The sequence below is a fragment of the Mastigoproctus giganteus genome, chromosome 6 (assembly GCF_048544385.1).
Source record: "Mastigoproctus giganteus isolate SK-2022 chromosome 6, ASM4854438v1, whole genome shotgun sequence".
Classification (NCBI taxonomy): domain Eukaryota; kingdom Metazoa; phylum Arthropoda; class Arachnida; order Uropygi; family Thelyphonidae; genus Mastigoproctus; species Mastigoproctus giganteus.
The window spans coordinates 110,523,407-110,537,281 of NC_143580.1; the positions used below are offsets into that span (position 1 = coordinate 110,523,407).

The 13,875-nt window shown below is 37.1% G+C and overlaps 1 protein-coding gene across 1 annotated transcript in view; it reads right to left on the minus strand.

Annotated features, from left to right (window-relative positions):
• The window catches only part of LOC150084508 (atrial natriuretic peptide receptor 1-like), a 55,760-nt gene that overhangs the window by 6,933 nt on the left and 34,952 nt on the right, over nucleotides 1–13,875 (minus strand). The window contains exons 17-18 of the mRNA XM_090376269.1: nucleotides 4,707–4,830; nucleotides 1,425–1,493 (exon numbers count right to left, since the gene is read on the minus strand). Coding sequence (XP_090232395.1) covers nucleotides 1,425–1,493; nucleotides 4,707–4,830 — 193 coding nt within the window. The remainder of the gene's footprint in view (nucleotides 1–1,424; nucleotides 1,494–4,706; nucleotides 4,831–13,875) is intronic.

Below are 13,875 nucleotides of genomic sequence, written 5' to 3' on the forward strand. Positions count from 1 at the left end.
TTTTGTACTGGTGAGCTTGACATACATTACAATGGTTAACAACTTCAAGTATCTAGGAAGCACCATACAACACATCTGGAACATACCACTGAAGTGTAAGAAGGCCTATTACGTACAATTTATGCATGTGCATCTGAAACTTGGACTACAAGGAAAAAGGATGAAAGAAGAATAGCTGGCACGACAAGACGTGACAAAGGAGAGAATTCAGGTTGAAAGGTCCAGAAGACCAATGTCATTAAGAGAGGAGGAAATTCGAGTGAAATCAAAGACGGAGAGAAGTATGAAGCCTCCTCACCATGGGAAAGATGATTCTCTTTAAAAAAAAAAAACCCAATTAATTGAGCTTGACGCTTTTTTGCACTGATCCTCCTTAATAAGCCAATCTTTAAATTTCTCATACTCATAAGTTAAATAATGGGATAAAACAAACTAAAACTCACAGCTGACACTGTAATCCATTTCCAGATTTAACTGGGGATCAACTCTTTCCTTATGAAATAAAGTTGTGGCTACTGCATAATGTTTATTTTGCTGTGGGGAAACGGTAAGTTTTTATAACAGCACAGTTTGTGTCCCATCCAGGACTACTAGCAGCCTTATCTAAGAGACCAGTGATTAAAGCCAAAAATAGATGGTAAGGTTACATCACTTACATTTAATTTATTAGCTCTTTTCTTTTATATAGATAACAGGATTAATCAAAAATGTGCACCAGTTAAACACGCCCCAGATCATTACTGGACTCATTAGAGCAGGAGACCCATTTCCAATCATCCAAGGTCCAGTGATGACATTAGCAATGGGACTTTTGTGGGTTGTCAGCTCCCCTGATGGTCTTGCTGAAGACAATGTGAGTCAGATGTAATCCAACCAGCTTTCTCCACAATGAGATGTTATTTTGGCAATAGCGTATTCCCAATACTCTTGAATGGGGGTAGTGCAATGCATGACATATACTGACATTGAATTATGGTCTACCTAAATACCTGCTAAGCAGTGGGTTTGTCCACTAGTGAGAAAGGTGACAGTATCGCATTACCCAGAGCAACCACACAGGATGTTAAAAAGAGGGCTGTCTTAAGAAGCTTTAACTGTATCAAAATAGAGGTGTCCCCTAACAGTTCATACAAAACAATAGGAAGGTATAAAGTAACAATTACTAATTGCCAACCAGTGACTCACACCAATAAGTATTTTCATGCTGGGTTAAGTCAATTGAGATGTGTGTACTGTCTATCTTTATTGTTATTAATATAGATAATTTGATTAGCACCTGTTCTTATATATTCTGTTTTAAGGATAAGTGAGGCATGCAATGGTCAATTATTATATTTTGTTCTTTTGAGTAGTTATTTAAAAAAAGTCATTCATTTTTGGAAGCTTTGAAACAAATTCTACAACATCATTAACTCTTTACTTACCTTATAGACGTTGTAATTTCCAATAATAGCATCAAAACATGTATACAGGTCATTTAATAAGTCAACAATCTATAAAAAGAAATTTTTTCAGTTATTTTTGTCAACAGAAAATATATTGTAGAATGTAATTTATTAACGCTTATAGGATCGGTGATGGTTGGACTTTAATGTTCCAGCTTTTCATGCAGCGATAAGTCCAAAATATCCATTAGCTGTATTGCTGATGCGAGTGTCATGTCAAGTATTTCTACAGCAGCACTTGGATTTATCAATGTTATAGAACTCTAAGTTGAGTGAAAATTGTTCATCTGTTTATATTCCAGGACAGCCACCTACATCAATATATAAGAACATTGCTGTATTTCAGTCAACTGAAACCTGTTCACTATTCATCAGCAGCTGGACAAAGTTTTTGCAAACAATGAATAACAGCTAAGTTACACAAACTAAAATTCTCTACTGTGCCACATACACAGGAGGCTAAAAAAAACGTAGTGCATTACCTTGTAGGCACCTTTTTTTTATTAATCAAAGTGAAGGATAAATTAATTAATAGTTTAGCATTCTCTAAACATAGCTATTCAGTTTAATAACAATTCTATAATACTTTTCCAAGCTATGCCATGTTTATTCTGTGAATTTCTCATCCTCATACAAACTGTAATGGATAAAAAAAAAAAAAAAAAACCCAAAGCTGTGATCTATTAGATACTGGTATTTCAGTGCAAAGTACTCCATATAAAATTACCCAAGATCAAGGTGTCGTTTTCATTACCTTTTTACTAAAAGTTCCCAGCTTCAACATCCTTGAATGATGTTGGGCAATTTTTTTTTTTATGTAATTAGAAGTAAAAGAAATACAACATGCTAACATACAGATTTTAAAATCTTCAGTCGGACCAACTGAAGATTCTAAGAACTCTGGCAATTATATAAACACTAGAAAGAAAGGGATAAAACATTAGTCTAACAGCTGATCTAGCTCAGATTCTGACAAACAATTGATATTTTTCATCTACATTTGCACTTTTTAGAAATGGCAAAAGTATATATTAAATTGCTGAGACCTGAATGTTATCATTTCAGTTACATTGAGAGTATCCTTGGCTGCAGGAGTTCCTCTGGACTGGAACTGGGCAAATGTATCTCCAATTCACAAAGGAACTGAATACAAAAAAAATAAGTTTCACATTATGTACTCTGATTTCAGGAAAGCTTTTGTTACTGTTGCACAACTTGGAGCATGGTGGCATTAGGGACAAATTATTGCTAACCATTGCTCTTCTTGGACTAATGTATTAGTATAAATTAAAGATATTGATTGAAAGCATAAGTTTACAGGTGATGCACTACATGTTAACAAAAAGGTCTAGATAAATTTTGCAGGATTGAGAAATGGCAGAGAATAAAAATAGCCCAGAGTAACTATCTCTGAGAAGTGCAGATAGGAATTTTGTGGCCCCTAGTACTACCACCTGTCTAAGGAGGTTGTGCTGAGGGTCCACAATAATAGAATATGTTTGCTCCTCACCACTGCTTGACTAAATTTCTAACAATGAAGATGGACCCTAAATATAAAAAAGACTTGCCAAATTCCATCCACCAAAAATAATCACTAATTAAAACCCCAAGTTTGGACAAATACAACTGATACCTTGCTCTCAAGGTTTGCAAAGCACATCTGACAACTGTGGTAATTTGTTCCATATTACTGATTTGTCATGTTTAATGTGCTCAGACAGTATTACTGGATCAAATTTGGCAATAATTCTTGAGGCTTTCAAAAAAAAAAATCTGATGAGCCACAAAGAGCTATGTTTTGTCATGAAAGTAATTTAACAGGCTGCATACCAATGGCTTTTTTCCATGTTTTGTTGATTAATTTTTTAAAGCAAAACTAAAATCTGGCCAATTTTATAATTCTTATGTGGGAAGCATAGTGCCAATCTGAAAATTCACATAATGGAATAAAATCCAAGTTTTGACAAACTGCAGTGTAACACACACCTGAAGGATCTATTTTCATCAGAATATTTAAGTAAGTTTTTTCTTGTTGGATACACGAATGGCACCTACCAGGATCATCACCTAAAATATTATCCATCTTACAAACTTGGCTTTCAGTTCAATGTTCAGAAGAATGCCAATTGTCCGTCATTACCACATTTGCCTCTTCTAAAATGTCATCAGTCTCCCATTCCTTTACTACAAGATTGTACAGAATCCAGACATTCTTGATTGTTTCATCTTTCTGCAGGCTGCTCTAGATAACCGCTTTGCTTTTCTGTCAGGAAAAAAAATAAAGGGTATTATACCAATTTTTTTTTTTTCCGTAGCGAGTGGGTTTGTTAAAAACAAAAATCTTAAACTCACTATCGATAATTGATGGCGGTGATGCTTGTCTGTTGCCTGTGTTCTGCATACATACCAGCCCTGGTCGAAAGCCTAATTGTTGGAAGGGTGTTGATTTCTGGTGCTCTCACCAAATTTGCCCAAGATCTGTTCTCAAGACGTAAGACCTTATTGCCTACTTACTGGGAACCACGATGATGCCCAGACAGTTCAAAGGCTGTAACACTGCCGAATATATCTGCTAACCCTGTCTTTGAACAGAGTAGGATTAAACACTTAGATCCCTTACTGTGTGACTTTCTTCCCTTCCCCTGGTGGACCTTGCTCCACTCAGGAAACCCTGACAGAGACTAGCTAGCCTGGCTACCTCCTAGTGGTGTGTGTGGGCAAATGCCAGGACAACAGCTTTCTGGCGTTTGACCCTAACACTATGCTGTTACTAAGAAAAACATTAAATTCTGCAAATTACAGTATTTTAAAAGTAGCCACCTCTGAGGAGATTTGATCGAAGTGTTTAAGGCTTTAGCTACATGTTGATTTCTTGCTCAAAGAACACAAAAAAGCATAATTGAGAAGGATAGTTGTCAAATAGATGCGGAAATGATATTTGCTTTTAGCTAACGGACAGTTAAAGTTATTTTTTGGCTTATGCCATATAAGCTTGAACTACTAATACCAACTCATTTTTCAACCCTGAAACAATTTCTATGCAGCTACATAAACTGTTCTTTTTTTTTCCTACTTTGATGCCATTAGCTAGACAAAAGGTTTCACAAGGATCTTTGATAACTATTTAAAACAAATTCCTAAAATGTGTCAAATAAGTGCATTACCATGTTTATAAATATATTTCAGGGACAGAAAGTAGAAGGCTGTTATACTTGCCTTTCAACACAATCTCTATAAAACTAATATAGTAGCAGTACTTACCTCAATAGGAGTGCTCTCTGCTGATAGGGTCGTAAAACCAACGATGTCACTGAAATATATAGTTACACACTCGAAAGTTTCGGGTCTCACGTGTAAACCGGATTTCAGTTGCTCAGCTACATACCTGAGTAAAAGTTATTATTTCACTATCTAACAGAACAACATATTTAACTAGACCTGATGAAAGAAAAATGATTAATACAGTAGACTCTCGATTTTCCGGGATAGATGGCAAAATACAAATCCAGGACTTCTTACTTCGAGTTTTACATAACTCAGGAATTGCTAATAACATTATTGCCTTATTGACAAATCTAAATTCAGCGCGATACTTGTTAATGTTGGATCATTTTCATACATTCTTTGTTTAATTTTCTGATCCAAATCGATCGCTTTACTAGTAGCGCTGTCACTTATTCTCTTAGTCAAAAACTGTCTGAGACCACTATAGTCACCACTACAAAGGTTGATTGTTGTTGGGTTTTAGAAGCATCGGCGACTAAGGCCATGTTGTTTCGTGTATTGTCTGTAAACTGGCACCATAACAGTTAAACTTAAATTTTCTGAAAAGAACTTCACAGGGTTAAGGCGAAAACTCACATTTTACTAAAGCACATTTCTGGAGGTCAACAAAATCAATTATAAACGGGTAGTAAACTCGATCTTATTGCATTTGTGATAATACCAAAAGCTGTAATTCTGTGGGTTTTTACGTTATTATGGTGAAATGTGTGTCCCCTTCACTGAAATCTTCAGTCATATAAAAAAAAAAAAAACCCATAAATAATTGTAAAAACCTCTTTACTTTTTTTTTTTGCTTGTTACACAGATCTTGTGCGTGCAGTGAACGTCGTTATTATTTTTACAACCTAAAAAAAATTACGTAAATCCGTAGTTGCGGACACTATCGAAAAAAAAACTTACCACGTACTACTCGTGTGTCCAATACAATACTTCCCTTTATTTTTTTACAGTGTAGCGTATGGTTTGGTCAACCAACATTATAATGGTTCATTAGAGATGCACCATTTTCAAACTTTTGAATAATTTCAAGTCTGTATAACTGAAAGCGCAACCCATCATTTTAACGATTTCTAAACAAAAAAAAAAAAAAAAAAAAAAAAAATTTGACTTCCCTGATATAAATAACGGAACATAACAATCGAAGCAACGTACCAATGACGACTTGCAAAATATCTGTTTATACCAATTCTAGTTATTACTTGAATTTTATGATTTCTGGTTGATTTTTTTTTTTTTTAATTTGGAGTCTTGAAGTGTCCTGGTTAGTTCGATCCCGGTAAATAGGGGCTCACATCTGGTGAGTATGGGCATGGCACACCCAGGGTCCTGAGCTGGATATCATCATTCTTCTCTTTCTTGGTGATTCCTTTTGACTTCTCTCTCTCTCTCAGGGTAACTCGGGAATTTTTTTTTTGGCTGGTGCAGCATTAAGCCTCAAGCTTCCTTGCACCATATGGCTAATAATAAATCAGTTGCTTCAGTATTATATTTATGAGCGGCTACTAGAACAAAAGTTCATCTCCGCCTCATTGCTCTGTCAAGATAAGGCCAGTGTGTATCATGTAGTAAAAGAAAAGCGTTCATCCTGCACAGAATTGGAGTACCGTGCCGGTTGAAAGGGATAAAGAAAAAAAAGTTTTTTTTATCCTTCGTGGGAGAAAGTGATATCACAGAAAAAAATTAGTCTATGAGCTTGTTCTGGCCAACAAGAAGCAGCGATCACCTGGACAACCGTTTCCAGGTACTTCAACCTAGTCATGAGAAGGCAAGGCCTTTACTATTATCTGCTTGCTTTCCTCCCTGGGAAACTCGTTTCCCAGGGAGGAGAGGAAAACTTCCTTGGCCCAGAGGAACCCCACTCAGAATAATTGTTTGAGAGGGGAGAAAAGAAAAGAAAAGAGAGAATTAGCTGGGCAGAGTGCAAGAGAGAGTTTTTTTGATTGCACACCCCACGCAGGAAGTGAAAGGGGCAATGACCAGGGTGCCAAAAAAAAAAAAAGTTTCCATCCTGCATGAGAGTGCTATTGCTGCCCAGGTTCCAGAGCAGAACGCGAAAAAAAAAAAAAAAAAAAAGGGTGAAGTTTTTAAGTCACTAAATGCAGCACATCCAACAGTACGAGGATTCTATCAGTTGGTTGGCATAGGTTTTCCTCTTCTCAAATACTTCTGTGGCAAAGACCTGGAACCGCCTTCAGTTTGTGTGGGGTGTCTATTAACATGTAGTTGTTCCTCGTTGTAGGTGGGGATTTCGCTCTTTAGCTCTTCAACTGCGCAGCATGTGCCTCCAATTTTCCTCCTGTCCGCAAGTCTGCTATTTAGTGACCCATGCCCAGTGAGAATGAAAGAGGACTGGAGGGTTGGGGAGAACCACTTATCGGTTGCTTTGGCTTTAGTGAAAGTTACCTGTGGAAGGAAACCCTGGTTACAGTGCCCACTGGCAAGGTGTCCCATCTGGTCTGCCACAGTTTTATCATTTCATTATAACAACGTGTTTGGGTTGATCTCTACTCCTGCAGATAATATGGAGGCCCAATAGTAGGGAACCAGCCAATAATTGTAATGCAGCCATTGAGACTGTGGCAAATCCGATGGCAGGCCAGCAGCATTGAATCTAATTTTACTTTCATTTTACTGTTCGTGGCTCAGTGGAATCAGCCCCTTGCTGTGTATGAAGCAATGGGCAGAAAAACCACCTTATAATAGAGGGTCAGGATGCACCCCCACTCGTTCCTTGACACGAACTAGGGATGCAGAGAATTTCTTCGTTTTGTTTTGAACATGCTGCAGAAGAGTCACTGTTTTGTTCTGCGATGGGGATCCAATCCCATTAATTTTGACCTGAGGGGGCCTTTCCAGACCTAATCTCGTTTTAAACACCATCATGCTGGATTTTGTTGGGCTGATCTTGAGTTTATTCAGTGTGCTCCATGATATTAGACTAGTGAGGATCGTTTAGGCTGTTTTTTCTATTGCTGTGCATGATATTCCATAGCCAATGATGGTCACATCGTCGGCGAACGCTATAAATTTTGTTTTTTCAAATGTGTAACTCAGCCAGTCTTTTAGAACTAAGTTCCAAATCAGGGGCCTACCCAATGGTTGGTTCGCACATTCCCTAATTGTAAGGTGCTGGCATTTGCAGATGATCTGACAATTATAATTGCAGAACGATCTCGCTCACTCTTAGAACAGAAAGCTAGTAGTGTGCTGACAGACTTAAGTTCTTGGGCTCAAAGCTATAAGCTTGCAATTGGTCCTTACAAAACTAAAATGATGTTATTTAAAACAGCTTTAAATATAAATCGACCTCCTCAGATAAAGTTGAATGGTGTACAGTTACCTATGGTCCTTGATACCAAATACCTGGGAATTATTGTGGACAGTAAGTTATTATTTCACCAGCACTTATTATAATTAATTTTCTGATGATAGCACCAGAAAATCAGGAAATTTTCTGGTGCTATCATTAGAATTTAAAAGTCTGACTGAGGCCTATCACATAAAACTGTTTCTGTATTACAAGGCAGTATTCCTTCCTATAACTACCTATGCTGAAGGAGCCTAGTTCCATAGGGTTAAACTAAATTCTATACAACGCAGCAGGCTTCTTGGTATTCTAAGAGTGTGCAGAACGGTGTCCACTGCCGCGCTACCCTTGGATCTACATTTGTTGTATCGTGGTTTTTGCTACTGTATTAAGAGGGAAATTCCTACAGAAATTTTTGGTATGGAGATCAATATTCGCTCTGACTGTAGAGGCGAAAAGAAAAGATGTATGAATAATCAATGAATAAGAAATTATATGCATTACGACTAAGCAACACGGACCTTTGTTTTTGCGGGGCAAGGGAAGGCTGGCAGCACATACTATATGATTGTAGAATATATGACAATGCCAGGACAGCGATTCGTGAAATTCTTGAGAGTACAGCTCCAGGATGTTTGTTTATTTGGTTTTTAGGAGCATTAGCAACTAAGGCCATATTGCTCCGGGATATGCGGTGGTCATACCCTGACCTTTCCGCATCCTTCGTATTTGGTGGTGACGGGCTCGAACCCCGGTGTAATCAAGAAGCATGTGCTACGCACTGCTGCTCCTTCCCACCTGGCTACGGAGGCGCCCATAGTTTCAGGAGAAGAAGCTATATTTTGAAGAGACTGTAGTAAGTTTCAGATGCTCCAGGTATTTGCTAAAGAAGTGTTTGAACTAAGGAAAAGTGTGATTCCAGTGATACGAGGTTGATCAAATCCATCTGGCTGTAGCCATCGAAGTGTTTTTATGCTGCCGTTCTTAATGGTTGCACAACTGGAAGATCTACTCTTCTTTATCTCTCTTTCTGTCTCTCCCACCCCCTTCGGTTTTTGGTATATATGCTAAAAACCAATATATATATTTATTTATTTTTAGTTAATTATTATTATTCTTTTCTTTCTCTTCCTTTCGGGCCCCCCACTCTGGTCTGGGCCCCAGAGAAGGATTTTTTTTTTTTGTTGTCTCATACTCTGAGACCATAGGTGTCCCATCTGCTGGAACTGGCCCACCTTCCCGTGTTGACGAGTACCCAGAATCATCTGTCCAGGTGACTGATGCTTCTGGGTAGCCAAGTGGCAAGAACATATACACATATCTGGCCCATTTGATACGAGGCGGAGTTGAACTGACGTTCTGGGAGCCGCCGCTTACATAAACACATGGCCTTGGAGGTGTTTCGATCTAATTTCAATTGATTTGTTTGCGTAGTAGCTTCTTAATAGCCAGTAGAGATTTTTTGGAGGCATTCCAGCGCACTCTCCACCAGACATTATCGAAAGCCCCCTCGAAGTCGATAAATAGTGCTAACTCGTACTTTGCCATCTCCAGGTGGAGAACTAGATCAGCGAGGGCACCTTCGTAGGACCACCCCGTCGTCATGAATCCGTACTGGGCTGGAAAAGTTTTGATCGTGTTTGAAATGAAGGTCTGACTTTTTCTCTAGTAACCGCTAACTGCGAATGATGGTTCTCTGTCGTCTAACTTCTCCAAGGTTCAGTTCTTTCTCCCACTCTTGCCCATTACTTACCTTCCTTTGACGGGAAATCCTATCCATACTTTTGCTGATGACAGTACAAACACCTTCAACTTCTCGAATATCCACAGGGCAAAGATAACTTAGTTAATTTCAACCTTTCTAAAACCCAGTCTTGTGTGTATCTCGAAAAAAGGATTCTTCTACTCTGTGCTCATGTTTGACGGCTCTCAGGTTTCTAAACAAGATCACACATCTCTAAGTAGGGATTATCCTGATTTAAGCATATTACAAATGTAACTAAAAAACTGGGTTTTCTCTCAGCATTACTTTCTTCTAAACAGCTATTCACTTACAAATCTGAAATCCTACCATGGAATATTGTTTACGCATCTGGAGTGGTGCCCTCATAACGTCCATTCAAAAGAGGGCTCTTAGTTAAGTTAATGACACACACCTCTTACAAAGTCTCCCCCACTCTGTTTTTGCTGCATGCCTTTTCTATAGATACTGCCATGGACACTTGTTCTTCTGAATTGACTTCTCTAATCACCCCCCCCCCTTTCTAAACTAGACCAACTTCAAACTCACACCATGTATATTCTGAAATTGCATTCTACAGAAATTCAAGTCTAATGTCAACGATTTTTTTCTTTCATCTCAACCTTCAACCTATGCATAATAGTAAGTACTATGGTTCTAATACCTTTCGTGTATGGGGGATTCATGAAAAACAAAAAAAAAAAAAACTTTCTACTACAGCAGATAAATACATACACTTCAGGAAGTCATTTTTAAAGAGCATCCTTGTTGACTATAACGAAGTCAGTAAATTATCGTTTTCAATTCTTTTAAACTCTGTATTGATTGTTTTAACGAAAAATGATTTTATCACATGTATTTATCTGAAACTTGCTTTAAAGACTATCGGGCCCTCTCCGAAAACCATTCCTTTTGGTTGAATTTTGAAAATCTGGCATGCAAGAATTACTTAATGTTTTATATACAGGAGTATAATAGTATGTGAGACCCAATTTAACAATGGATTTAGGACCTAAAAACAACAAAACGTTCATATAAACATATGTCTGATTTCGCCTTCTTTCCTACAAACTGAGTTAGCATAGCCGGCTCCAGTTAAACTGTTACAAACAGTGGTCGATATCTCATAAAGGGCCTTGATGCCCTTATGTAAACAAAATTGCGCTATGACTGCATGAAGAATTTTACGGACTAACAACTTTATTCATATCATTTTCAGAGATTATAAGGACTTACTGAAATTGACTTCCCGCCACAAGAAGCTTTTTGTACGTACTTCGTTTCTGCAGATGTGTGCTCGTGATCGTCATTTCCTATCTACTGTACTGTTTACCAAGGATGGTGTGGTCAATTTTACAACGCTCATCGATTAGCTGAAGAAATTCCTCATGTCAAGACACCAACAACAATTCAGCATGAATAATTAGCAAAAAATTAATCGGGCCAATTATTCTGCCTGGGAGATTAATAGAAACATCCTACTACATTTTTTTTTAAGAAAACATTTAAAGGACATAGAATAAATTGAACTAAATGTCATTCGTCGCATGTGGTTTATTCACAAGGTGCTCTGCATCATTTTAGTTGTGTCGCTAGGAACTTTGGACTCGAGCAGGATCCATTACCTTACTTGCACGCTCCTTGGACCAGGCACTCGATTTTTACGTGCTGGGCCATTGATAACATTAACCTCTGCCAATGTGTGGAACAAAGCTGACAGGCACCAGTAACTTTTCATTGAGTGATGAGTTGTATGCAGGTCCACGGTGGTCATTGTGAACATAAAAATGGCTGTAACTCGGCTACAAAGCTAAATCAGACGTATGTTTACTTAATTTTTTTTTTTTGTTTTGTTTTTAGGTCCTTAATACACCATGTATATACTTTGGGTGCCTCGATGTCCCCAGAAAAGTTTTCTAACCAAATATAATATATTAAAATGAATTATATATGTATTTATTTAAATTTAGCATGCCAGTTAACATTACAGTAACAACAAAATAGCGACTTGTACAATTTCCACGTAAAATTGTCGAAGTGGGTGGTAGCCGTAATAAAGCAGTGCCTGAACAAGCACAGCATTACAAATTGTATGTTCTGCTTCCCCATCCATTATTTATATATTGGGTGTCTCGACATAATTTAAATAATCAAGCAAAAAGCCTTTTTATAATTATTGATATTATACAGCATTAGATAATTTATTTCTCCCCATGGAATAAAAAGTTACGTAAATTTGTTTAAAAAGGACCAGTATTAGAAGTACAGTAATAAATATTTAACAAAAGAAGAAGATTGGCTTGATGCCGAGTTGAATACATAGTATGTATGACAATCCTGTATAAAATATTGATTGGGCTAAACTACAAATTCTGCTCTCCTCAGATACTTGAACTGGCTCGGTTTATGTTCTTTAACAGCCATCTCGAGTTTTTGAGCACTTCCGTGGAGGTATTGAAATTATTTACTGCAGACAGAACTACGTCAAGCCATGCAAACACTACTCATTACATGGAAAGGGTACAATAAAACAACTATTTTGTTGCCCCTGAGATAAGATTCTTCAAAACCAATCAAAGTCTCTCGATCAAGATAGAATTCAAACTGAAGCCTTTTCCATACTCAAAGACTTGAAGTTGTGACGAGTATACATTTAGATATACACTGGACAGTAGAGCGAAATCAAATGCAATCACTATACTGAAAATAATTCTGCAAATAGCAACCCATTACAAAACAGCGACGAGTGAAAAACACGACTATCTTATATTTTTTAATTTAAAATGCATTTTGATTGTTTAAAAAATGATAACTTTACTTTAACTAAAAATAAAATTACAAATGTGCACCGATTTATAAAATAATGTTCACGTGTCCTGGCAGTGCAGTAAAAATAATGATTTCACGTGAACATTATAAAATAATGTTCACGTGAAAATGGCAGTGCAGTAAGAATTACATCATCGTGGTTTAGATGGATCCCGGAAATATCTCGATTTTCAAATCTGGTCATCCTATATATATATATATATAACTAGTAGGATTGTTGCCTGAGACTAAACATCATACCAACTTGAGAATCAAATCAACTGAATGTATAAACATATAGGATGAGTCAAAAAAAAATGTTCAGTCCCATAGTGATGAGATATAGATCAATCATTATGGTCTAGAAACACGGTTCACACTTATCACCACCACGCAACTGGACATACAATCTCTTGCTACTTTCTAGTAGTTCGAGATAACAACACGACCCTCTCTCGAAATGGATTAACTTAACCATGCTGTGAATAAATAGCGCATAAAATCCTTTCCCAGACCTTTTCACACTGTGTGCAACAATAACAATCCTAACAACTTTAAGCGAGGTTTTGCGAATTGGTCAGAAGACAATAAGGCAACAGCTTAATCTGTGACTAAACATTTAAGGATTTGCGTTTATTTTTAACCCAATCTCCGAAACCTAAGATAGCCAAAGTTCCAGAGAAAATGGCGTGAAAGCTGAATAGTAAGCAATGATACTAATTAGTTTTCATTTAAGCGATATTTCTAATACTATCAATACTCCACGAAGTAAGGGCATCTTCTGTAAAGTTATTCTAAGTACAAATAGTCACTCCACAAAGTATTCGCAGCGCCATCATCGTCAATGGCCATAAATACTCATTCACAGACGGTTACAATACAGTATAGTCAATTTCTTCCGAACAGACTTTCAGCTTTAAAACTAATATTACTATAATAATAGTTTCGAAGCTGAGAAAATCTAACTGTTAATGAACCGTTAGGCAAAATATCATATGGTTAAATTTTTGAATACAGTGTTGTAATATTTTTGTATGGCTTTAGTAAATTCAGTTCTACCCATTGTAAAAGGTTAAATGTAGAAACACTTTGTGTTTCTGAAAACCTTAGTTATAGATTTGCAATATGCTATTTTCTGAATTAATTTACTAAAACGACTTTTCTGACGAGACATTAATGGATACGAACCATCCACAGTAAAATCATTCAAAATCAGTTGAGTCCATGGCGCGCGCGTATTTTATTCCAATAATATTGTCACTAAAAATATGGTAATATTTTTTCTATAT